The sequence below is a fragment of the Naumovozyma dairenensis genome, chromosome 3, assembly GCF_000227115.2.
Source record: "Naumovozyma dairenensis CBS 421 chromosome 3, complete genome".
In the NCBI taxonomy this organism is placed as follows: Eukaryota; Fungi; Ascomycota; class Saccharomycetes; order Saccharomycetales; family Saccharomycetaceae; genus Naumovozyma; species Naumovozyma dairenensis.
Window position 1 is genome coordinate 1,416,956 of NC_016481.1, and position 25,965 is coordinate 1,442,920.

General features: G+C 33.2%; 11 protein-coding genes across 11 annotated transcripts; 6 read left to right on the plus strand and 5 right to left on the minus strand.

Moving 5' to 3' along the window:
• Nucleotides 1-565: 565 nt before the first annotated feature.
• Nucleotides 566-2,764, plus strand: REC8 (Rec8p; the record flags this gene model as incomplete). The annotated part of the gene is made up of 1 exon (XM_003669467.1): nt 566-2,764. One exon carries the CDS (start codon nt 566-568, stop codon nt 2,762-2,764), a length of 2,199 nt encoding a protein of 732 aa, XP_003669515.1.
• A 403-nt stretch (nt 2,765-3,167) lies between these two features.
• On the plus strand, nt 3,168-4,817 carry ICL2 (methylisocitrate lyase ICL2; the record flags this gene model as incomplete). Its single annotated transcript, XM_003669468.1, has 1 exon — nt 3,168-4,817. The coding sequence occupies one exon, from the start codon at nt 3,168-3,170 to the stop codon at nt 4,815-4,817; it is 1,650 nt and encodes a 549-aa protein (XP_003669516.1).
• A 234-nt stretch (nt 4,818-5,051) lies between these two features.
• On the minus strand, nt 5,052-5,648 carry RET3 (coatomer subunit zeta; the record flags this gene model as incomplete). The annotated part of the gene is made up of 1 exon (XM_003669469.1): nt 5,052-5,648. The coding sequence occupies one exon, from the start codon at nt 5,646-5,648 to the stop codon at nt 5,052-5,054; it is 597 nt and encodes a 198-aa protein (XP_003669517.1).
• A 514-nt stretch (nt 5,649-6,162) lies between these two features.
• TAF3 (Taf3p) lies at nt 6,163-7,494 on the plus strand (the record flags this gene model as incomplete). Its single annotated transcript, XM_003669470.1, has 1 exon — nt 6,163-7,494. The coding sequence occupies one exon, from the start codon at nt 6,163-6,165 to the stop codon at nt 7,492-7,494; it is 1,332 nt and encodes a 443-aa protein (XP_003669518.1).
• Nucleotides 7,495-7,652: 158 nt separating this feature from the next.
• On the minus strand, nt 7,653-11,348 carry RRP12 (mRNA-binding protein RRP12; the record flags this gene model as incomplete). Its single annotated transcript, XM_003669471.1, has 1 exon — nt 7,653-11,348. One exon carries the CDS (start codon nt 11,346-11,348, stop codon nt 7,653-7,655), a length of 3,696 nt encoding a protein of 1,231 aa, XP_003669519.1.
• Nucleotides 11,349-11,788: 440 nt separating this feature from the next.
• On the plus strand, nt 11,789-12,151 carry MRPS16 (mitochondrial 37S ribosomal protein bS16m; the record flags this gene model as incomplete). Its single annotated transcript, XM_003669472.1, has 1 exon — nt 11,789-12,151. The coding sequence occupies one exon, from the start codon at nt 11,789-11,791 to the stop codon at nt 12,149-12,151; it is 363 nt and encodes a 120-aa protein (XP_003669520.1).
• A 352-nt stretch (nt 12,152-12,503) lies between these two features.
• Nucleotides 12,504-13,823, minus strand: CIP1 (Cip1p; the record flags this gene model as incomplete). The annotated part of the gene is made up of 1 exon (XM_003669473.1): nt 12,504-13,823. One exon carries the CDS (start codon nt 13,821-13,823, stop codon nt 12,504-12,506), a length of 1,320 nt encoding a protein of 439 aa, XP_003669521.1.
• Nucleotides 13,824-15,691: 1,868 nt separating this feature from the next.
• On the plus strand, nt 15,692-18,247 carry CHL1 (DNA helicase; the record flags this gene model as incomplete). Its single annotated transcript, XM_003669474.1, has 1 exon — nt 15,692-18,247. The coding sequence occupies one exon, from the start codon at nt 15,692-15,694 to the stop codon at nt 18,245-18,247; it is 2,556 nt and encodes an 851-aa protein (XP_003669522.1).
• A 173-nt stretch (nt 18,248-18,420) lies between these two features.
• TFC8 (transcription factor TFIIIC subunit TFC8) lies at nt 18,421-20,202 on the minus strand (the record flags this gene model as incomplete). Its single annotated transcript, XM_003669475.1, has 1 exon — nt 18,421-20,202. The coding sequence occupies one exon, from the start codon at nt 20,200-20,202 to the stop codon at nt 18,421-18,423; it is 1,782 nt and encodes a 593-aa protein (XP_003669523.1).
• A 386-nt stretch (nt 20,203-20,588) lies between these two features.
• NCR1 (sphingolipid transporter) lies at nt 20,589-24,194 on the plus strand (the record flags this gene model as incomplete). The annotated part of the gene is made up of 1 exon (XM_003669476.1): nt 20,589-24,194. The coding sequence occupies one exon, from the start codon at nt 20,589-20,591 to the stop codon at nt 24,192-24,194; it is 3,606 nt and encodes a 1,201-aa protein (XP_003669524.1).
• An 823-nt stretch (nt 24,195-25,017) lies between these two features.
• Nucleotides 25,018-25,626, minus strand: SYM1 (ethanol metabolism protein; the record flags this gene model as incomplete). The annotated part of the gene is made up of 1 exon (XM_003669477.1): nt 25,018-25,626. One exon carries the CDS (start codon nt 25,624-25,626, stop codon nt 25,018-25,020), a length of 609 nt encoding a protein of 202 aa, XP_003669525.1.
• Between the last annotated feature and the right edge of the window lie 339 nt (nt 25,627-25,965).

Below are 25,965 nucleotides of genomic sequence, written 5' to 3' on the forward strand. Positions count from 1 at the left end.
TTTAACTGTACCTGTTTATTTCGTCGCCATCATAGGTCCAATGAACCATCGCGTATATGATTTCTTCAATTTTCTAATATATCCAAAAAGGTAAATGTATTTATTCTAAACTCTTCTTTTCTTACTGTTTTACCCTTTTAAAAAGGTTTTTGGGTATACGAGTTGCCATTGAGACCAATTTACTATAACTGGTAGAAGAAATATGATACTGTTTTTTTGCAAAAATATCATAATATGACCTACATTTTTTTTCAATTACACAAATATATAAATAGGAAAACAATATTCCTATATATAGCTCTTTGATATATAAATATATCAAATTACTTGTTTTGGGTTTATAAATCAATCGACTAAAAAAAAGTTAAAAAACTCCGGTCCTTGTTGAATGAGGAGCTCAAAAATATATATGTACAATATTTTAGGGGACAGACGCGAAACGCGTTAAAGCCATTTATTGATAAGCAAAATCATAAACAAAGGTTCTAAGAATTACAAATGCGATGCCCTCACTAGTTAATGGCAAAAAAGATCAAGGTTTCAAGTATCTTACACTTCCAAAGTTATGTCAAACGTATTACAATTAGCTAACGTCAACGCACCATTCAATCAAAATGTCACCACCGTTTGGTTATTAGCAACAACAAATCTAGCTTCTTCTTCAAAATCATTAACTAAGGGGATTAGTAGTTCTAACAATACCGCCCGGGGTAATGGACCAATTAAAAAAAAGGATATATTCAATGTATGTATCCCACAAACATGTCAAACTATTCAACAAAATGAAAACCAACTATCATTACGTCATGTTTCAAATCTTCTGTATGGTGTCACAATCTGCTATAATAAAAAGATTGAATTTATTTTAAATGATTTAGAAAATGTATTGATTCAATTAAGGAGACGTAACTTGATGTTATTCTCAAAGACTCAGAACCAAAGGCAACAACAGGAAGGAAATAACGATGGGGACACAGGGAGTGGTAAAAAGAAGACAAATTTGGTTACTATTAGGGGAAATGATTCAAATGTTTTTTATAAAAATGATGCTATGTTTGATATTGAAGATATTAGAGTTTTCAATTTAGATACTACTGAAAATAATGGTTTAAAAGCCTTCCATAATAATGACACATCTAGTGGGTTGATTAAGAGATTTGATTACCTGACTGAATTGACAAATAATAACATCGTGAATATTGATCAAAATAACGACTTTGCTGAGGATGATGTTAATATTGATGACGACCAAATGATCTTTAATTCAAACATTGATTTTGAATTAGACATTGATGATGAGCATAGTAAATTATCGTCCAATTACCATCATATTAATACTGGGCATAATGATGATGACTTCAGGTACAACATAGATAGCCAACAACCAAATTTGGAATTGAATTTTGATATTAATGAAAAGGAGAAAGAGAAAGAGAAAAAGCAAGAGGAAGAGAAAAGCCAGGACCAGTTAAGCCATAATAACCTTTCTGAGTTTAATGAGCTACATCAAGGAAATAACGAAAATGAACAAGAAGAGGAAGCTGATCTGGCTGACGAATCTATATCATCACATGATTCTAATGAGCCACCTTTAAAAAAGTTCAAATCTGCAATGCCATCTGGCCTTAATAGTAATCAAACCAAGCACGTTTTCACCACTATTGGACTCGATGAACGAATCGGTTTATTAACTGAAACTTTAAGACATAACAATGAAAATTATTTAGAGCTAATGGAGGATACTTTAGGACTATCAAGGGGAAATAATATTACTGCTTATAAAAATAACCAGAGAGAGGATGAGGAAAACAAAATAAGAAACTACTTTATGAATGATAGTAATTTGAGTAAATACTGGAAGCAAACTTTTTGGAATAATGGAAACAATACTTTATCTTCTTTTTTATTCGATTCTACCAAATCAGAATATTCTCATGCAAGTTCGATTGAACGTGGTAGGAAAAGATTATCATCATTATCATCCAATTCGAGATCAAATAGTAATCAAAGTGAAGAATACGGTAGGAGAATGAATCTAAATTCAAAATCAGTTGTGAATGGGTTATTTGGCAATGATCTTGAAGACGATAATAATAATTTATTATTAAATTTAGAACAAATTAATGAAGATTTGGAAGACGAGCATGAGATGACCCATTTCCAATTTGGTACTAATGCATCCAATATGGGGAACCATGATTTAATGCAGATTGATTTAAACTTACCACCATCAAGCTTTGGTCGTAACCTTAGTCGGTCTGTAACATCTCTTACAGGAGGACATGGGTTATCCAGTCATCAACAAGATGTTGTGGATGTTTTACAAAATAGGTTTGTTAGTGGTAATAATGTGGGTTATAATTATGAGAGGTCTAGTTTTGCAACGGGTTCCAGTTCACAAACTCAATCATATAATACTGATTCTAATACGGCAAACACACGCCAAACAATGACGTTAGATATTCAAGCAAGAAGGTTCTATGAATATATCAAAGAAAGAGCAGAATTTATTGGGACAACGACACATTCCACACCTTCCTTTAAAAAGAAATTGTTATTTGAAGATATAGTTCCAAGTAAATTAAGTGCAAGCGATGAACAAAACCCTGGAAACTTGGTAGATAGATGTGTTGCAGCAGGTGCATTTTTCTCATTGTTAAATCTAGCTTCGGGTGCGGTAATCCATTTAGAAGAATACAATCCGGAGAAGAAAGATTTATCTTCAAAAATACTACAACCAGATGAACTAATCATCAAAGTCTAGCAACTCTAACTTTGCCATCTCCTGCCCTCCCTGAGCAATTAGGATATGCGAAGATAATCGAATCGATATCGGAGTCCGATGATCGGACTTCTCTTTTCAACATAGTGTGACGCGGCTTCTATCAGCAACTCCGAAAGGTCAAGAAATGAAAGTTTGCTGTTGAAGTTGCTTGATTGGAGGGGGAGGAATACAATCGCAAAACTAAATCACAAGCTAGATAATCTTTAAAATATTACTTATGCCTAGCTATTTTTACATATTTTCAAATATTCTTACATATATTTCAAATATTTTTTTATACTGTACATATATCGCATTTGAAAAGCATCTCTACTGACCTAAACCTTCGAACATTCCTCAAAGGAAAGATTTAACATACGCGACGATTTCAAGAGAACCAAAAATGTTGAAAGATCTTATTAGTAGAGAAACCAAATTTATTGAACAATGGTGGAGGTCACCTCGATTTGCCAATATAGAAAGACCATATACTGCCCTTGATGTTTTTAAACATAGAGGATCCATACCAAGATCGCAAATCAAATATCCATCTTCAGTTCAAGCAAAGAAATTATTCAAACTACTAGAAAATCATTTTGAAAGAAAGAAACCGTTGCATACGCTAGGTGTTATTGATCCTGTTCAAATGACTCAATTGTCACGTTCTAAAGAAATGAAAGTGGTTTATTTATCAGGGTGGGCATGTTCTTCTACTTTAGTGTCGCCTTCTAATGATGTCTCCCCTGATTTTGGAGATTATCCATATACAACAGTACCAAACCAAGTGGAAAGAATCTTTAAAGCGCAAGAGTTCCACGATAAAAAGGCCTTTTTAAAAGTCGTCGAGAATGAAAGTAACGCAGAAGATATGGTTGATTACATGAAACCCATTATTGCTGACGGTGACATGGGCGGTAGTCCACATATGGTTATGAAATTATCCAAATTGTTTGCTGAAAAGGGTGCAGCAGCGATTCATTTAGAAGATCAATTACTGGGTGGTAAACGATGTGGTCACCTTAGTGGTGCTGTTTTAGTTCCCACAGGTGACCATTTATCAAGATTAATTGCTTGTAGGTTTCAGTGGGATTTATTAGGTACTGAAAATCTGCTTATTGCAAGAACGGATTCCTGTAATGCAAAATTACTAAGTAGCTCTTGTGACCCAAGAGATCATGAATTCATTAAAGGTATTTCACATAGATTAAATAAACAAGATAGCATAGGGAAGGACCCAAGAGCGTGGAACGAAATTTTGGTGGATGCTGTATCTCGTAAACTAGATAATGATTCAATGGGCCAATTAGAGGAACAATGGTACCATGACAATGAGTTACTAACCTTCGATGAAACCGTAGAGAGATTATTTTCTAACGAAGACTTCCAAAGATATTTAAGGACTAAAAGTATGATGATGGAGCAAGAGTTAAAAAGGCCATATTTGAGTTTGAAAGAAATGGAAATGATCGCTAATAAAATATGTCCTACGATTAATATTGGATTCGATTGGGATGCACCAAGGACAAAAGAGGGTTATTATATTTTCAAAGGATGCATGGAAGCTGCCATTAGAAGATCATTAGTCTTCAGTCCATACTCTGATATGATATGGTTAGAAACGAAGACTCCTGATTTAAAACAAGCCCAAATGTTTTCTGAAGAGATTCATAGTGTTTACCCACATATAAAATTAGTCTACAATTTATCACCTAGTTTTAATTGGTCAAATCATGGATATACACCTGAGACATTGAAAACTTTCATTTGGGACTTAGCGCAAGAAGGATTTATTTTACAGTTAGTTTCTTTGGCTGGATTACACTCTGATGGATTGGCATTTTGGGAATTGGTTAAATCTTTCGAGAACAACGGGATGCAAGGTTATGTTAGTACAGTTCAGGAAAGGGAAAGAGAAATTGGATCTGATGTTTTGACTCATCAACGTTGGTCTGGTGCAGAATACATCGATTCGGTTATGCAGGTGATTCAAAATGGTTCTTCTTCTCAAACATTGAGCACTTCTGGTGATGCTTTTACAGAGACTCAATTTTAAACTTGTATGAAACGGGTCTAACACAATTATTACTCCTTTACATTTTTTTTACCATTTATAAATTATGGTCAGGTATTCTTTAGAACCTGACTTGACTTGAAATACAAAAAGAACTACATTAAGGTCTTATTTAATATTGTTTATTTTTAAGCACCGATTAACTCGTTCGTTTTTTATTATGTTTTATAAAGATGTTAAGAAGAAAACCGCAAGAAAGGATAGAGATTCTCATACTTAGAAATTTTGTTGCATTTCTTGTAATTTACTTTTAGCAAACCCCCAAGCACTCATCAAACCCTTATCCAAATCTAAAGTAACCGGTTCTTCATCAGTTGGTTTTGACACTCTTGCCGCAATAGTAGCAGCGAAATTTTCCATAATGATCCCATTATCGATACTTTCATCAATGGCCAATAGGACTTCATCGTAATGTTCTTGAATATTTCTTTTATCTACACCACCATATGGGCCCATGATCATATCGATTGATGATTTGATACCTGTTAAAGTGTCATCCAATATGATTTCATTCCCATTGATGGGACCAATTACATATAATGTGATATCTGAAGTATGTTGATAAAGAATCAAATGATCATTAAAAATGATGATTTCGTCATCTTGTTTACCTAGTTTGGCATGCAATTTGGATTCAAATTCTTCTTGCTTTTTCACTGTTTTGAAATGAGGATGTAGTAAAGAAATTGCTTTGGAATCTGTCTTGGTTTGTTGCTGTTCTAAGGAACCATGAGGAGGTTCATAGTATTTGGCGTATAGTCGTTTACCTTCTGAGTCCAATATTAGAACAGCTTCCACAGTGTACAATGACATGATGTATATTAATTGGGTTTAAATAAGGACTGTACGTAGTATGCTACTTACTAATTGGCCTGTCCTATCTATCTGTCTGTCTGTCTGTCTGCTCTGTCAACTCAACTCTCTGTATATACTCTACACTTCTAGCTGACACTCTGGTTATTATTAAATAAATAATCATATAAAATATTCTATACATTTCCAGTTCAATTTGTTCTGTTTCTCTTTTCGGGCGAAATAAATCAGGGTAACATCAAAATTATCTATAATTCCAATTTACCTTCCAGTAAGGTGACTGGAATATTAGAAAACATCAAAATCACATGACCTGGAGTCCTGGAAAAACCCAGAAAATTATATTTTGTTATGGTAAAGCTATATATTTGATGAAAAGACTAGATAGATATAGAAACATTTTGGATAATATTTTACATAGTTGAAAGGCTAAGGGGTTCAGAGCCTCATTTCAGCTCGTTTACTAGGTTTGGGCTAGTAGAATTTATTACCAAGTACTGTACCCTTGAAAAAAATGACCTCAAATAAAGATTTCTACTTTGGTTTACTCCGAGTGTCAATGATTCAATTACTAAAATCTCAAGGCTTCGATAAAAGTAAACCAACAACAATTGACACAATCACAGATTTATATTTGAAATTTTTAACATTATTGATATCGGAAATAACAAGAATTGCTCAAGCTAGGGCGGGAAACCATAATGAATTGTTAGATCAATCGGTCGTTTTACAAGACATCACTTTAGCAATGACAAATCTTGGCATAATCAATCCTACTAATAAATTAGACGTATATGACGAAAATCCAGAAGTAATAAATGATTTGGGACTAATCAAATTTAAAGATTGGTATGAGAACAGCTTAAAAGTTCAAAACGCTAGAATTGTAGCATTACCAGTCCCAGAACTTTTGCTACTTAATGACAATCCCGATAATAATAAGGAAAATATATTACTGGATCCGACTAATAAAAACATACCTAACAGCATGGATTATACTCAATCTAGCATTATAGGATCTACAACGGCAACGGCAACGGCAACGACTGCTACAGGAACAACAATGATTCCAGATTTCATTAATCAATTACAGAACCCAAGTCAACAAAACGATACCTTTGCCCTAGAAGAAGAGAAACGAAGACAAGCGAAAATTCAACAAGAAAATGATCTAATTGAAGAACTCATCAATGACGGTGATGTAGATGATTGGATTAGATCACTCATTGCGAGGCAAAGATTAAATTTAACGCATAATAAATTATACCTATCTAAAAAATTCAATAATCCTAATCCTTCCGAAAGGAACGATGAAGATGGATTTGTTTGGACATTAAACAATTTGCCTCATCTACCTGGTCTCAAATATTCTATATTGGAAAATCCATTAACTAATACTTATAATAATGTTAAATTGATTGCTCCAGATCAATTACTTCCGAGAATCACATCTTTCACGGACGAAGAAAATGAAAATGATACTATACGAACTAAAAAAATAATGGAAACATTAAATCATTTATTACCAATCATGAACCCAGAAAATAAGTTAGAGAATATCATATTGTCGTTCGAAGCATTACCATCATCTGATGAAGAAGAAAATAATGAAGACGAGGACGTCCGGAAAGATGAAGATGATGACATAGATATGGATCCTAATGAAACTAACGTACATAACTATAATAATAATAATAATACTAAAACGGTTGGAAGTTTCAATTTCAATCAAAGCATTGATACTAAATATGCTGAATTACAGGATATGGATAACACTTTCCAAAGAAGACATTCCCTCGAGTTTGACTCCACAAACAACCAATTCGATTATAATTCGGAATTTTAAGTAACATTCACTGTATCTTCTTAATATTTATAGACTTCAAGAATTCAAGAATTTTTCTTTTCAACTTGAGTTATTTCTTCTTCCCTTTTTTGGTTATCTAATATACAAATTTTATATTATTTTTCTTAATCTATATACGTAGCAATAATATAATATGATCATAATTTCCTTCTTGACTTAAATTTAGAATTCTTTTTGAAATTCTTACCAATTTTGTTATTCTTTGTGGATATGTTTCTTCTAGTCGATGATTTTCCGTCACCTTCATCATCACTGAATCCGTCATCATTCTTCGAATTCTTTTTGAACTTTAATTTATTCTTTTGACCTCTTACGGGACCATTTTCAACAGCTTCCAAATATGCATTAATACCATTAGTGACAGATTTTAATGGATCATCATTATCTTCACTAGTGTTCTTGTTCCCCTTCATAATTAATTTACCTTCAGAATCAAAACTAAATGCTTCATCCTTCAATAATTTCTTCTTTTGGTTCTTATTCAATTTCTTTGGCATACTTGATGAAATATGTGCCAGAGTTTCTGAATCTAATAAATCTAATGGATTTTCACCTGACTCGACAATAAATTGCTTAGAACCTTTCTTCTTTCTATTTCTTTGTCCTTGACCATGTTCATTATCTGAGGCTTCGCCTTCTTCATCAGAACCATAAATAGCTTCATCAAAAGCTGTCATAAATTTAGATGCCTTTGATGAACTAGAAGATCCTGCGATAACGTCAGCATCGTCATTTTCTCCCTTACGTTTATTTCTATTACGCGTCTTTCTGATATTTGTCAATAATTTTTGATCTTCCTCAGGGAAATTCGCTTCCACATATTCATATCCAAACCTTCTAATCAATCTTTCAATTAAATGTTTCACCTTAGCTTTGAAATGGCCAGAATGTTCATGTGACCAACGTAACAATTTTGGTAACAATTCAGGGACTTTTGGTCTCATTAACTCATCTGATAATCCCAAGATACAAACTTTAACGAAACCAATGGCACTTTTAACAATTTCTCTTGAATTTGAAGTCAAATATAATTCAACGGTATCATAGATTTCCATAAGAACTTCAGCATTTAATTCATCTTTAAACTCAAAAACAAGACATGCATAAGCAGTAATTGTACTACTAACCATATGTTGTGATTCACCAATTAAACCAGCTGAAATGATTTTGAAAAATTCAGAAATTGATGATGGCTGATCTGGAAGAGATTCATCATAACCTGGAATAGTTGCTAATTTAATCACACCATTTGGTTCATCCATCTTCTTACCCATACAAATTAATGTTTCAAATGCCATATCTCTTGATTTCTCATTGACGTCTTTTGTACCTAAGATAATTTCAGCAACGATCCTAACAATGAAGGATAAATGGTCTAATGGTAATAATTCCACAATGGTTTTGATAGCGGAAAATCTAACTGATTTAGCTGAAGTTTGAACAGTTTCTGCACTGTCAATCATAATTTTTTCGATATCAGAAATATATGAACTTACTGCAAGGGACCCAGTTGGTAATTCAGATAATTTTGTAATAATTCTGTAAGCTCTTTTTTGAACCAAGGCATCCTTGGAGGAACTTGTAGTACCAAAGATGGCAAATAATGCATTATATGAATTTGATGGGATATATTTAGCCATGCAAACAATTAAATCTAATAATGTTGCGGTTAATTGAGTCTTAGGCTTTTCTGATTGATGTTCATTGTTAGATTCTTCATTCATTGCATTTTTCAATAATCCACAGACATTGTTGAAAGTCATTTCAAGGTCGGATTCTGATGTAATTTGTAAGTATGCTTCAATGGTTTCCAAAATGTAACCTCTTGAATCAGGTGATGTTTGAGTATAAACGTTGAAAAGAACACTTAATAGATTGACAGATTTGGTTTGTAGATATTCAACGTTCTTCTTGGCTTCACTTGCTGGGAATCGTTGTTGTATTAAGACGTCATCAGAAAGAGCACCATTTGCATATAGGCAATTGCTTTCTACAAGTACTTTCAAAGAATGACATAGAGTTGTCCTCAAATCGACCTTAGTGTATAACAAAGATGATAATTCTGAAGCAAATTCATCAGTGAATGATTCTCTCAAATCGATTGGTAATTCACAGAAATGTGGTAAAGTGGACCAAAGTTGATCGACAACAGTTTGGAAAATTCTCAATTGAACAGATTCTTTTGGTAAAGATTCGAACTTGGATTCAAATGAAGTAATTAATGGTGATATGTCTTTAATGAAAGTTTCTAATTTAGCGTTCTTAGTATAATCTCTCAAGATTGGTAATAACCAAGCTCTACCAGGTTGAGAATCAGATGGATCAATTAAATTTAATGGTAATAATTCCAAAACTGCTTCTGGACCAATGGCGGAGATAGCTTCGCCGATAACATTTTCAGCTTCGTTACTAAATTCAAGGAAATTTTCTTCATTACATCTCCATTTATCCACTATTTTTAATGGCGCCAAAAGAGCTGGAGTTGATCTGTATCTGAACTTCTTGAATGCAACTGCGACGGTGTTTAAGATTTCCTTTGCACAATGGGTATATTTTATAGAGAGAAAAGTAGTTAAAAGATCAGAAATCTCAACAATGACACGGTTAACCGTTTCAAAAGTCTTTTCATCAGTAGCTGGAGGATACAACAGTAAATTATCTTGAACGGATTCAGTCAATAAGGCCATTAAACATTGTGAAGCGCTCACATAAACTTCAGGCGTTTCACTTTTCAAATAAACAGATAATACTTTGAAAACCTCAGGGATCTTAGATAAACATTTTAATGGCTGATGCACTGAATAGGTGGCCATACCCTTAGCAACGACTGCAATCCAAGCACCAGCTAAATGAGAATCTGTATTGGAAGGTTTCAAAGTGAAAATTGTATCAATAACTTTTAAAAAATTACTTTCAGCCAATCCGGAAATTGATGAAGTTTCAGCCATTGATTTGAAAAGGTTTTCAAAACATTGGAATGCAGCAGAGACTAAATATTGTTCTGAACTTCTGGTGACTCCTAATAATATGTCACACAATGATTCAATCTGCGCGATGGGCCATTGACCCGAAGCTATGATGGCACCAATTAATCTTAAAGAACGAATGATCTTGTTGTTTATTTCTTCAGCTAATTCATTATTATTTGATTTCAGTTTTTTATTGGAAATATTGGATAATTCATTCAAGTTATCATTTAATGATTTCACAGCAAAATCAGCAATACCATTGGCCGCGACATGTTCAGCTGTGGGTGCAGCAGGCGGATGACTTAATATATTGTTGATTGCTTCTAGAGCTCTCTTTCTTACTTTCGGTCTTGGATCTAATGATAATTCCAGTAAACCCTGTAACCCTCTCTTTGGAGTGATAGTTAAATTGTGAGTGTTATTCCAAGCTTGTGCGTCTTGAGCGATCAATAATGACTCTAAACAACCGATGGCTGATCTAATTAATGGTGCAGCAGATTTTTCATCTGTGATACATGGTGCAACTTTAGTCAATATGTCCGAAAATTTTGACCTTAGTAATGTTTTTGGAGAATAATGGAAGATTATATCTAATAGGTAAGTACTTGATGTAGCTAATTGCAAGTCATTGATAGAATGTGTTTCTGGATCCATAGATTGGTCTAGAAGTGACATGAATGACACTAGATAGTTCACTAAATTCTTGGAGATATCATTTGATTCTTGATCTTGAATATTTTCTTCCACAGCTGAAAGGATGATGGCAATATGTTTTTGATTATCTAATTTGGAATCGATTTGTGATCTGATTTTGGATAACTTATCTTCCAATTCCAGAAGAAAGGCTACTTGCTCTTGATCCATGGTACTTGGTGTTAATCTTAATAAAGGTAATGTATAGAAAGATAGTGCCTTCTTGCTTCTTTTTTGGAGCGACTTATAATATTTATTTTTTAATAACTTTCTCGTAATATGTTAATTCATCAATTATCTTCATGCTTTATGCATACATAGAGATAAATTTTTCATTTTGCGATGAGCATTGCAAAAAATTTTATGTAGCCCTAACAAAACTATTATATAGGGTTAAACCATTAAGCCCCCAAAAAAGAAAGCTTCAAAACACAAACCCTTATTTTTTCATTACCCGGGGAAACTATTTCAGAAATTTTAGAATTAAAGGATTTGAAGATATTTCTCCAGTCACTACAAATAAGCAAGCCTATCCTGTAGATCGGTATTACGAAAGAAAACGGTAACTTTGCAAACAACACTATCTAAGTCTGGCAGAGAAAAGTGCAAGAATGACTTGTGGATTAGTAAGGATAAGACTGGCTCGCTTTGGTAGAAAAAATGCACCACTTTATAACATAGTGGTAACGACTAAAAAGAAAGCAAGAGATGCCAAACCCTTGGAAGTATTAGGGACATATAATCCAATTCCTAAGATTATTACACCATATGAACGAAAAAGAGGTATATTGCCTACCAAGGATGTAGAATTAGATTTTAGTAGGGCAAAATATTGGATTGGTGTTGGTGCTCAACCTACTGAGACTGTTACTAAATTATTGAAAAAATGTGGGATATTAAGTGAAGAATGGGGGAAGCAATATACTGCTAGTCCAAGGAAGATTATTGAAGAAAGGCGAGAAATCATTGAGTAGTTGGGAAATGTAAGAACCGCGCTAGGGTCAAATGAAAATATTCATGTAAATAACTTTAAAGTGAAAATGTCGAGGTTTAGAGCAATGTAATTCAATATCGCTAGACTATCTAACATGTTAATAAACTCAGCATGTTCATGATATATGAAAGGAAAAAACGAGAGGAAAAAATATATATATTAGAAGCATTCATTAAAAAAAAATTATAATAATCAAATTATTATTTATTAATGTCTATGTATTTTTGTCGTGTCGTGTTATATTTTATTCTATAGTCCTTAAAAGGCGATGGAAGCTAGGTGAAATGAAAGAAAGAATATATAAATATATTTAATATATATTGTATCCTGTGCTATCTTTTGAACATTGAATTACTATTACTACTGGCGCCGTTATTGTTCGATGATAAATTCAAATTCATACCAGAGTTGCTATTATTGTTTGCAAATGAATTATTAATGTTATTATTATTCGATAGAGGTAGCGGTAACGGAGAAGAAGTTCTACTACATTGTCTTGCTAGGAAATTTTGATTTAAATTCAAAGAGTTTAATCCCATTGAAAGCGTATTGTTAGTGGTAAAATCGTTATGGAACCCGCTTGTATTTGAATAAGATTTTTCTAACGGGATTAATAATTGTGGAGTATTTGGTCTACTTATTAGATTTGGTCTTCTCAACGGGAAAACGTTAGTAGCGGTGTTATTTGTTATAAGATCATTTGAATCTTTATTATTATTATAATTACTATTGCTTAAATTCATTAGTTCAGCAAACTGAGGAGGAGGTGGTAATGAAGATAAAGAGGCATTACGTGAAAGATACCCATCTTTCCTAACTTCTTGTAAAAGTCGATACCTTACCAAAGTTATTAGCCAACTATTTCTTTCTTGACCTATTTCAATATTTTTCAATTCAGCTTGTTCGATGGAAATCTTTGCAACTTTATTTAAGATTCCTGAAGGTGGATTTAAAGAATCAAAGGGGGTAGTTGTTGGATCAGAACAAACATATTGATATATTTCCATTAACAATTGAATAAATGAGTCACTAAATGCATTATTATTGTTAGTAGCCACTTGTTGTCTTAAGGAATTCATTGGATAATCGGAAATGGAACTTGCTAAAGAGACCGAACTATTTTGACGAGTTCTATTAAGATTATTATTATTAATGTTGTTGTTTAAATATGGTGGTACAAATGAACCAGAGGGATTATTAAAATAATTATTGGAATTGGAACCATATGTTATTGGGGTCATGATAGGGGTATTTATACGAGGATCCATATTCATGACGTTCCCAGATTCGAAATCAAAAGCCATATTAGTATTATTAAGATTATCATTATTATATTGAGAATTTAATAGTTGTGATTGGGTAGATATTGGAGTAGGTAGAGGATTAAAATTATTTTGTTTATCACTATTATTTTGTTGCAATTCTGGTTCTGTTTGTTGCACGAAACCGTCGTTTATTTTTTGTGACGTTCCAATTTTGAAATGAGCTGCTTTAGTTGGTGTTTTATCCAAATCTGTTTTTTGAATGGAGCTGATGGAAGAAGAAGGAGGAGGAAGAGGAGAAGCTTCTGAGGAACCAGTATCATTTGTAGTACGACCTGAATGACGAGGATGGTGATGAAATTTGTTATGAAATCTATCTAGTAGCATCATTTTAAGTTATAGAGGTTTTTTAAAGACGTGGTGGAGGTAGATGTATTCCTTTCTCGATTTGAGATAGGCACGCTGTAGTTTTAAGAAAAGATAATTTGAAGAATGAAAGTTAGAAACTCAAGTTGTTTAATTTATACAAGACATGATAATAGAAAACAAATGTAGTCAGGTAGTACTTATAAGAAGAACAAACCAACTAGATCTCTGGGGAGTATGTTATATCCAGGTTTTCTTTGTCTTGGAGTCTCCATGGGGAAGCTCGAGGAATTTAAAACTCCCGTTTTTGGAAAGTGGTACATGACCCAAATAGGAAACCGCCGAAAAATATATTCCTCGACCCCCCTTAGACAAACACGTGTACCTATTCAGTTACCGACGGATTGCTTTATGGGGAAACATAATTGGTACGACGCGTGAACCGAGGCGATCTTTACGCGTCTCCTACCACTGACATAACTGCCTTCTTCCCTCCCCAGTGGGACCCCCACATTCCATATCCATGGAAGTAGTTAAAGTGTTCGGAAAACGTAATAAATTTTTATCCGTTCCCCCCTCTTCCATGCGTTCGTATAGGCAAGGGACAAGGAGAGAGCAGATGCGAGGATAGAATTCCAGATTTATTTTAAAGTTTATGAAGTATATTGTGGGTAATTATGGTACCTAATAAGTTACCGTATAAATTTGGAAAACAAGGGGGGGAGACTCAACCATATACGTAGCAAAGGGCCCAATATGCAATATGCAATGCTTTCTCTCTCGTTCTTCCTAATAAATCTTCGCAAGGACTCTCGTGGGGGATACCATGTTCGGCATGTAAAGCAATCAATAATCAATAATCAATAATAAAAAGAAAAAAACAAATGTCAAAATGTCATACGACATTTCCGACTGTTGCATTTACGTACCGACGTTTAGCTGTGTGTCGGTCCGTACACATCTTCTTCTTACAGGCTTATTTAACATTACATTACGTAAAATAATTTTTTTAAAAGCAAGTGCTTATATTCCTGTGGCGTAACATAAGGGAATAATATGAATGCAAACGAATAAATATATATATTGTTGAATTTTTCCACAGCTGTGTTTGCCTTTTTAGTACAAATTATACAATTTTCTATACGTATGTCATATATTGGACATTACGCACGGAGATCCTTAGTCAGATAGTGTAGTATCATTCCATGATTACATAGATTAATACAAACGTATAGAGTTAAGAATGTTTACTATTTAATTAGTTCCGACATGGTAAGGAGAGTCCCCTTTGATAGGGTATATGTACTATACATATACCTACATACCTATTAGGTACTAATCAAGGTACTCAATGGACGATTCTTGGGATAAAAGAAATGAATGCTACAGTCTATGACCTAATTTCCTCGTTTTCTTGCTAACTGTAGTTACTTCTGAGTTTCTGAACTGATTTATGGTTCAGAATCGTCTCCATCTGTTCCAAGCGCACCTTAATTTCAGATGAGACATGATCGTATTCCAATTGCTTTACACTATCAACTGTATGGGAATCCATCTAATAACTAATTTAGCACCACCGGGGTATTTTGGATAGTAATATCATCTCCAAGTAATAATATACGTAGACAACATGTGTATTTATAATTTTTTTCTTGTAATATTTAAACAATAGTACCCGAAAAATAAATTTTGCCGCCGAGGTACCTATAAGAAAAATATCACTGAAGAAGAGTTGTAGAAAAAAGAAGCTGGTGATTGGAAAATCAATCAAAAATCTACCAACCTTTTGTTGTAGAGGAAGATTTCAACCTCATCGTTAACAATTACTAGCATTTACTGCTCCTCATTAAGTTCGCAGCTGTGTTTCTTTTCATTCTATAACCATTCCATCTATGAATTTCCCCACTACACAGACTGATCCCCAGACAAATAAATTCCATCATCCTTATAAACCTTATGATATTCAATTACAATTAATGAAATGTGTCTATGATGTCTTGAATGAGGATAAGAAGATAGCAATTTTAGAAAGTCCTACAGGAACAGGGAAAACTTTATCATTGATTTGTGCCACCATTACATGGCTTCGAGAAAATAAAGCAGATTATTTAGCTGGTATTTCAAAAAAGACCACCATCGATTCAAATGAAAATACAGAAGAACATGCTACAAATGACAGCGATGAAGAGGAGGATGAACCAGATTGGGTTAACGAGAGATATAAGAATTCAATCTTGAAAGATAGGTTACATCTTCTTAAAGATTATGAAGATCATTTGGATCATTTAAAGGGGAAGAAAACAATAACAAAGACGGCTTCTAAAATTAATACTAATATTATACGTCCTTATAAGAGACTGAGAAAGAATACAGATGTACCACAGTTACAAGTTACCATCTCTGAACAAGATCTTTTACCGCAACCTTATAATTCAGATTCTGAAGATATTAGTTGCAGACAAAATGAAAAGGATTCTATCAAGTTAAATAAAGACGTTCAAGCACTCTTGTCTAAATTAGAAACGAAGGAACGGAAGCTTGACCAAGATGATAAATGGGGTAATGCTTCACCAAATCCAATTAAGATATATTTTACTTCAAGGACACATTCCCAACTAAGTCAATTCGCTTCACAATTAAGATTACCTACATTCCCATCTTCATTCAAAGATGATGTACCTCATGAAAGAATAAAGTATATTCCCTTAGGTTCTAAGAAAATTCTCTGTATAAATCCAAACGTTAAGAAGTTCAAAACTGTTGATGCCATTAATGACGCTTGTTCTGAAACTAGACATTCTAAGGAAGGATGTCCATTTTATCAAAATACTCCAACATGGCATAATGATAGAGATACCCTAGCATTTAGAGATAACGTTTATGAAGACGTTCATGATATTGAAGACACTGTGACAGTTGGAGAATCATTGGGAGTTTGCCCATATTATGCCATTAGAGATTCAATACCTGGAGCTGAAGTTATTACACTACCTTATCAATATTTATTTTCCGAGTCTATGAGAGAAAGTTTAAAAATAGATTTAGAAAATTCAATAGTAATTATCGATGAAGCTCATAATCTTATCGATACCATAAATTCCATTCATTCAGCTGAAATCTCAATAACTGATTTACAAAAATGTTCAAAAGGTTTACAATTATATTTACAAAAATTTAAACTTAAATTAAATGCAGGAAATAGAGTCAACTTACTGAAATTAATCAAATTACTCAATGTGATCACAAAATTTATCACTGATCGTTTCGAGAAACCAGGTCAAGAATTCAACCCATCTGAAATATTTAACAATTCTAACGCTGATGTATTGAATATTCATAAATTAAACAAATATATTAAACGATCCAAAATTGCATATAAAATTGAAACATACATGGATTCACTTAAAATACCCTCAGAATCAAAAACACAAGCCAAGAAATCTCCATCTGCAGCACATCCATTATTGTTTAAAATTGTTACTTTCCTTACCACATTAACGAACCCAACATCAGAAGGTCAATTTTTTTTCGAGAAGGGAAAGGCAATAAAATACATGTTATTAGAACCAAGTAAACAATTTGAACCAATCATTGAAAAATCCAAATGTGTTATACTTGCTGGTGGTACAATGGAACCGATTTCAGATTTCTATGATAATTTATTTCCTTCCATCTCAAAAGATTTGATAACTTCATTTTCATGTGATCATGTCATTCCTGATAAGAATTTAGAAACTTTTATTATAAATGAATCACAATTCGAATTTACTTTTGAAAAAAGACAAAACATATCCTTGGTTAATGGTGCATTATTCCAATTTTATTTGCAATTGAGCCAAAATGTTCCTAAAAGTGGTGGTATTGTTGGGTTTTTCCCCAGTTACCAATATTTACAATTTATCATTGATAAATGGAAACACGCCGGTTTATTTGACAAATTATATAAAATAAGGAAAATATTTTTCGAGTCGAAGGATGGACCAGATCCCTTATCTGAATATTCCGAAGCTGTGACAAATGGAGATGGAGCTATTTTATTTGCCATTGTGGGTGGGAAACTATCTGAAGGTATTAATTTCCAGGATAATTTATGTAGAGCAATCGTAATGGTTGGGTTACCATATCCAAACGTCTTTAGTGGTGAATTGTTAGTGAAGAAAAACCATTTGGAGAAGAAAATTTTGAAAGAAGGTGGTAGTAAGCAAGATGTTTCCACCGCAACGAGAAATTTCTATGAAATTATTTGTATGAAGGCAGTCAATCAAAGTGTCGGTAGAGCCATTAGACATGCTAATGATCATGCTACAGTTTATTTATTAGATAAACGCTTTATATCACCTAATATACGAACGAAATTATCTCATTGGATCAGCGGTAGGATTCAAAAAGAAGACACTATTATGGAAGTCATGAAAAAAACAAAGAATTTTTTCTCTAAACATAAATAATCATTCATATACCATATTTTATAGACTATTATAGACACTAATTTTAGATTAACATTAACGATTGTGAAATATGAACACGGTATCTTTACAGGCTATATGAATTCCGATTACAATCCAAACAGACAAGAAAAGTCTTCTTTTGCTTTATAAAATGGAAGTTAACTGAAAATATATCAAGAACTCTTCATTTTACTTCCACAATATATGCTAGTGTCGCCAAATACTTCTAGTAATGTTTTCGTGAACCAACCATATTCATTTTGAGTATCTCTAGTAATGTCAATAACGCGTGTCTTCGTTACCAAACATATTTTCACTTTTGTAGTTAATAATGGCAATAGTGTGGCAGCGCATCTATTCCAAGTATTTCCATCATTAGAGATAATAGTGTTAGTAGAATCTTTAAAACCAAATGTCTCCTCAATGTAATCACCTTTTATCGTAACTTGATCCACATTTATGGAAGATGCTTCTTCTAAAACACAGGATAATGATTGGAATGCTGCTTTATCTATTTCATTGACAAGTTCGTTTTGATGTCCTAATCCATATTGATATATTAGCTTTCTAATCAAATAGATAGATGTAGTTTCTCCTATGAAATTTAGGAAGAGCAAATTATTTATTACTTTATCTTTAAGTATAAGTTGTAGATAGCTTTTAAAATCAATATTTGTGTCAAAATTTGGACGATACTCATTGATTTTTGCAAGATTCAATTCTCCGTTAGTGGGTAGCATTTTATCATATATATTGTAAGTCTGATATTTCGCAAATCCAGTTGCTTGATTAGAAAGTTCCCATGAAGTATTTAAAGGAATAAACATTATATTATATTGTAGTTGTGAGGTGATTCTATATTTCATCGATATTTTTTCAATGTCATAGAGTATAGCCAGTGAATAACCATCTGGAGAAACCGCGACACCATATATGAATAATGTTGTTTCATATTTATTGTATTCATTCCAAACTGCGTTCCATTTTTTAACACTTTTTTCTAATAATGGCGAGATCACATCATCTACTAAAAGGTTTAACTCTTCATTTAAATTCAACTTACATGATGTTTTATTTGATAACAGAATAACTTCATCGGACGTTTTCCCTAATGGAATAATTTTATAGCCATCATTAGGTCCAATTTCTAAAGATGATGTTTCATTTTTTATTAAATTAATTTTATGGAAATACCCCGACGAAGTCACGACTACATAATCTTTAATTTTTTGAAAATCCACTATCTTAAACCTGGAAGAGGCCATCAGCTGCATCACTGTATTTTTTTGTATGTTACTATAGTCCCATGTGATAGCAAACATCGAGTTATCATCCAAAATTGCAATAATTGTATCATCTTCAGTCCATTTTATGTTCGTCACCCACAAATTTTGATCTATTAGAGGTAACAATGATATTATACAGTTGTATTCGAACGATACAATTCCATCAGCTTGCGTATTTTCTTTAAAAACAACCAATTGACCAAGCTCGTTACCTGCCAATAAATAATGTCCATCGGGACTCCATTCCATAGAATGATATATTCTAGATGCTAGACCATGTGTAGTATCCGGTGTATCCAAATAGCATCCCCATTTCCCCTTATCACAAACCAAAACATTACCATTAGTGGTCAAAACAGCAAATACATCATGGCAATTAGGAGATGGTTTACAGCTTCTTGTGTATGATATTGGTTGGGAATTAAGTAAAGTGTTTTCCTCGGCAATATCGAACTCTAACTTATTAGGTATCTCAGAATCGACTTTCAGTTCTTCCAAATAAAATAAATGTTTGCTATGGCCTTTTATATCTTTCACGAAAATGGGTTGGCCAACTGTTATTGTTGGATAAGTGTTTAAGTAAAGGGTCCCATCTGTGGCCCATGTTATATTCTCACTCCACGGTTTAAATTCCTTTCTATTAATCACTAGGTCTTTGAGAGTCTTCATGTGCCTTTTTTATAGAGTTATAAGCAACAACTGCAAGTACTTCAATTGGCGATCTATTTTCAATTGAAAGAGGTCCTGTACTCTTCCACGATATCGTTTTTCTGTTCGAATCTTCCTTGATAACATTTTGAATATTTATTTTCCATAACATCAAATTTTTCAGTTTTCTCGGAATGCTCGTTTAACTTTAATAGAATAATAGAATATACAATGGGAATTGCATTATTTACAACAGGAGAGGGACTTCGTTATAGAAGGAGTGATCAAGTTTCATTCTTGGGTTGAAGTGTAGACATCTTGGCCCATGATCAACCTTAAACTAATTGTAGATCCTCTAACCCTAGCTTATTAAACAGCAATAAAAAAAACTCATTATAAAGGGAAATATGCTGCTACATCCTATACTAAGGATGAGCACGATAGCGCTATCTACAATAACCCTCATCGATGCAACTAAAGTCCCGCAATGTGCCCTATATGATAATTGTGGTAAAACTTCTGTCTTCGGTAGTGAACTACCATGCGTGATACCCAAAGATGATCTTAGTTTCCAACCGGAACCTCCTACCCAAGAGCTTAGAGACTTCGTCGCCGATGTTTGTGGAGAAGAATGGAAAGATGTAGATTCATTATGTTGTACAATGGATCAAATGAAAAGTTTAAAAGAAAACCTCAAAAAGGCACATCCTTTAATTTCTTCATGTCCAGCATGTATGAAGAACTTTGACTCGCTATTTTGTCATTTTACATGTTCTCCTCAACAAAGTGAATTCGTTAATGTTACCAAGACTACGAAATCGAAAACTGATAAAACAGTAGTGGATGAATTATCTGTGTTTATGAACTCTTCTTGGGCTTCTGAATTCTACGAATCATGTAAGAATGTCAAATTCTCAGCTACTAATGGTTATGCAATGGATCTTATTGGTGGTGGTGCTAAGAATTATTCTCAATTTTTGAAATTTTTAGGTGACAAGAAACCATTATTAGGAGGATCTCCATTCCAAATAAATTATCTGTACGATATCCCACCATCCTCTGGCAAAGAAGATGAATTCGATTATTTTAATGAATCTGTTTATGCATGCAATGATGAGGAATATAGATGTGCTTGCTCTGATTGTGAACTTTCATGCCCTGAATTGAAACCGTTGAAGCAAGGTACTCATACTGTTGCTAATATCCCAGTTTTTTCATTCGTAGTCTTAATATTCTACATTGTGGTTGGTGTCTTATTGATCCCAGTTTACCTACATACTTTAAGAGAAAAGCAAAGAATATTAAAGATTACAGAATTGGAGTCAGACGATAGTATTAATACCAGTAGTAATTTGGAAATCCAACAACAACAATCTGATGAGGATGAGGATCATGAAGAAGAAGCTGATGTCCCAGATAATTCTTCGTATTCTTTGAACATTTATATGTCTCGGGTTTTAACACAAGTTGGCAAAATTTCAGTCAACAACCCTAAAATTATTCTATCAATTACCATTATCATTATCTCATTTTTCTCAATCTTATTCGGTTTGTTTGGAGAATTAGAAAGAAATCCTATTAATCTATGGGTTAGTAAAAACTCAGTCAAATACAAAGAGAAACAATATTTTGATGAACATTTTGGTCCATTTTATAGAACAGAGCAAGTTTTTGTCGTGAACGAGACTGGTCCCGTATTATCTTATGAAACCATGGATTGGTGGTTCAAAACAGAGCAAGAAATTACTGAATCGTTACAATCTTCAGAAAATGTTACTTATCAAGATCTATGTTTTAGACCAACTGAAGATTCCACTTGTGTCATTGAATCTATGACACAGTATTTCCAAGGGCAATTGCCTGATGAGGATTCATGGGAAAGAGAAATCCGCAGTTGCGCTCGATCTCCTGTGAATTGTTTGCCAACCTTCCAGCAACCTTTGAAAGAGGAATTGCTTTTCAGTGATCCTAATCCGTTGGAGGCAAATGCATTTGTTGTGACATTCTTATTAAGTAACCACAGTGATTCTGCAGAATTATGGGAACATCAATTAGAAAAATATTTGTTAAACTTAGATATACCAGAAGGGTTAAGAATTAGTTTCAGCACAGAAATATCTTTGGAGAAGGAACTAAATGACAACAATGATGTTTTCGTTGTTTGTGCCTCATATTTGGTAATGTTTTTATACGCTTCTTGGGCTTTAAAAAGAAAATTAGGTGGTACTAGAATACTTTTAGGGTTCACAGGTATCTTAATTGTTATATCATCCGCAGTTTGTGCTGCTGGTTTATTAAGTTTCCTAGGTATTAAATCGACATTAATTATTGCAGAAGTTATTCCATTTTTAATATTAGCCATTGGTATAGATAATATTTTCCTAATTACACACGAATATGATCGTTTAAGAGACAGAATGCCTGATATTCCGATCAATGAAATAATTATAAAGACAATTTCGAGGATATCACCTTCAATTATATTATCATTCCTTTGCCAAGCTGGTTGTTTTTCTATTGCAGCACTCGTGTCGATGCCGGCTGTTAGAAATTTTGCATTATATTCTGCAGTTGCCCTTCTGTTTAATGTGATTTTACAACTGACCGCCTACATATCTGTTTTAACATTATATGAAAATTACTTCTTTCAAGACGAATATAAACGTGTGACCGATGGAGACGATGGAATGCAGGATAACGAAGGTGCGTTTAAAAAGAGTTACGAGAAAGTCTTAAAGAAGAAAACGTACATTTTATGCTTCTTCGTAATATGGACTGCTGCGTCGTTATTTTTCATCCCATATATTGAATTCGGATTAGATCAAACGATGGCAATCCCACAAACATCATATTTAGTAGATTATTTTCATGACATATATGATTATTTAAAAGTTGGACCACCAGTATATTTCGTCATTAAGAATCTAAATTTAAAGGAAAGAGAAAATCAACGGAAAATATGTGGTAAATTCACTACATGTGATCAGTATTCTGTTGCTAACATTTTAGAGAAGGAAAGGTCAAGATCGACAATTGTTGAACCTGTAGCTAACTGGTTTGATGATTTTATGACTTTTTTGAATCCACAATTGGATCAATGCTGTCGTTTCAAAAAAGGAACAACAGATGTATGTCCACCATTTGCATCACCAAGAAGTTGTGAAACATGTTACAAACAAGGTGAATGGGATATTACTATGCAAGGGTTCCCGGAAGGAGATCAGTTTATGAAATTCTTTGATATGTGGATTGATACACCAAGTGATCCATGCCCTCTTGGTGGCAAAGCTCCATATTCCACAGCAGTTTCCTATAGCGAAACTGGTATAATCTCATCAACTTTCCGTACTGCACATAAGCCGTTAACGTCACAGAAGGATTTCATTGATGCCTATAATGATGCCATCAGAATATCAGAATCATTTGAAGGTTTAGAGGTTTTTGCTTACTCTCCTTTCTATATATTTTTTGTTCAATATCGAACCTTACTATCATTGACTTTGACGCTAGTGTTTAGTGCTTTAGCATTGATTGCATTTGTTTCTGGAATCTTACTAGGATCGTTGAAGACTGCCCTGTTGGTATCTGTTATTGTCTCTATGGTCATGATTGATATTGGATCAATTATGGTTTGGGCGAATATTCCATTAAATGCCGTTAGTTTAGTGAATTTGGTCATTTGTGTTGGTTTGGCTGTGGAATTTTGTATTCATATTGTCAGAGCTTACACTGTTGTACCCAAAGGAATAGACACTGATCGAGATTCAAGGGTATTATATGCAATGAGTACTGTCGGTGAATCTGTATTGAAAGGTATTACATTAACGAAGTTTATTGGTGTATGTGTCTTAGCATTTGCCCAATCCAAGATTTTTGAAGTTTTTTATTTCCGTATGTGGTTTTCTTTGATCATTGTTGCATCTATCCATGCTCTATTGTTTACACCTGTATTGCTATCCTTTATTGGTGGTGATTATTCAATTGATAAAATGTTGGAAGACAGTTCTAATTGAATATATGCCATTTGGATATACTCTTCCATATTTGCTTTCCTATTTGCACTCTTCTATAAACATACATATTAAATGTTGACTGGTTCATTATCTTAAAAGAATTAAAATTACTTTTTATTTCTATATTCATCTATACATATCTTTGCCTCCCAAATGAATCTTTTCGGATAATTATAATACGATATTAATTATATACAACCTTAGCTTCTCTATAGGTAATACACCAGACATTGTTTTTGTGTGAGTGAATATATGTAGCCCTGATCAACCCCTTCAACTGAACCGCTGGGTGCAATATGTAAATGGACAACGTAATAAGATAGACGATTACAAAAATTCTACTTGTATACCTGAACACCCAGCGATAAATACATATAGTGAATTGACATACATACTAAACTATTCAAAACATTTACAATTAGAAGTTAAAGTTATTGATAAACAATGTCCGTCGTGAAAAACAAAAATATGTCTGTCGCTGACCCTTGAAGAGTTATTCATTACTCTTGTTGCTCTAGAATACGTTTTTCTGCCCTTATATATTGAACAATTTGAATGTATGGGTGTAATATAAAAAAGGGAAATTCCATAGAAAACTTTTGAAAGAACAAAGAAAGTGACAGAAATTCGAATCTTTAAACAATTCTATACTGTCTTATAATTTAGTGTAGACTATGTTAATTTTAAGGTAAAATGCCATTCATTAGATTAAAATATACACATATATATATATTCAAAATAGAAAATCAAAAAAAAATTGTATTGTTTACGTCAAAGTTCGATAGGTTGACGCAAAAGTTTATAATTGAATGGATATGGGTATTTATTCTATTACAGGAGGATAAAAAACGGGGTACTTTTCTTTGCCCACGACAATTTTCGAATTAGTATAAGAAAGATAAGTGTTCCAAAATATAGCCATTACATTAACCACTAACAAACGATGTTGAACAGGTACCAATGAGAAATTAATAGATTGGAAAAGAGGCCAAATCATCCAATTTGTTTTCAAAGTGGGCCACCATTGTTCTTTAATTTTCAATTTGGCAACTTCTTTTGGTTGGCCTTCCAAGGCGGTCATACAACCGAAATAAAATGGAACACCCAATGGGGCAAATAATAATTGATCAATGACGACTCTATAAAGCATTGTCAATTGAGTACTATAATTTTTAACTTGAAAGGGTAAATTCACCTTGTTATTCAATATCTTATACCATCTATCACCTATAAAGGAGAAAATTAATGAACCGTATATGATGGCTCTTGAAGTTCTTGCATAATCGTATTTATTAGTAAGTTTACCTTCAGTGGGGAATAAAAGCTGGGCACTAATATCTCCCAGTCCGAATAAAGAACCAGTCATGATAGCATTAGTAGTCTTGGGACGTCTTTTTAATGCATTGGTATACAGCAGTAGTAGTTTTGACATTTTCTATCTATTTCGCTTTCTCTTTTGGAATTGTATTATTGGATCCTGGATTGAAGCCTTCTATGTTATCAAGAATGGATCATAATCAAAAATATATTATCTATTTGCAGCACGTTGCTTTCAATCGCTTCTCTTTACTGACTGTCCAGGGCGGTAGAATACTGTTAATTCACTAGATATAGGAGATACGTACGTTTCCCATTCACTAATTAAAGGATCTGTTCCTGCATATTAACGCTATAATAAATAATGGTAAGAAGAAGAATACGACGCAGAATTAGGCAACGTTTTACTTGATTAGGAAAAATTACTGCACGTGATAACAATTAAATTGGAGAA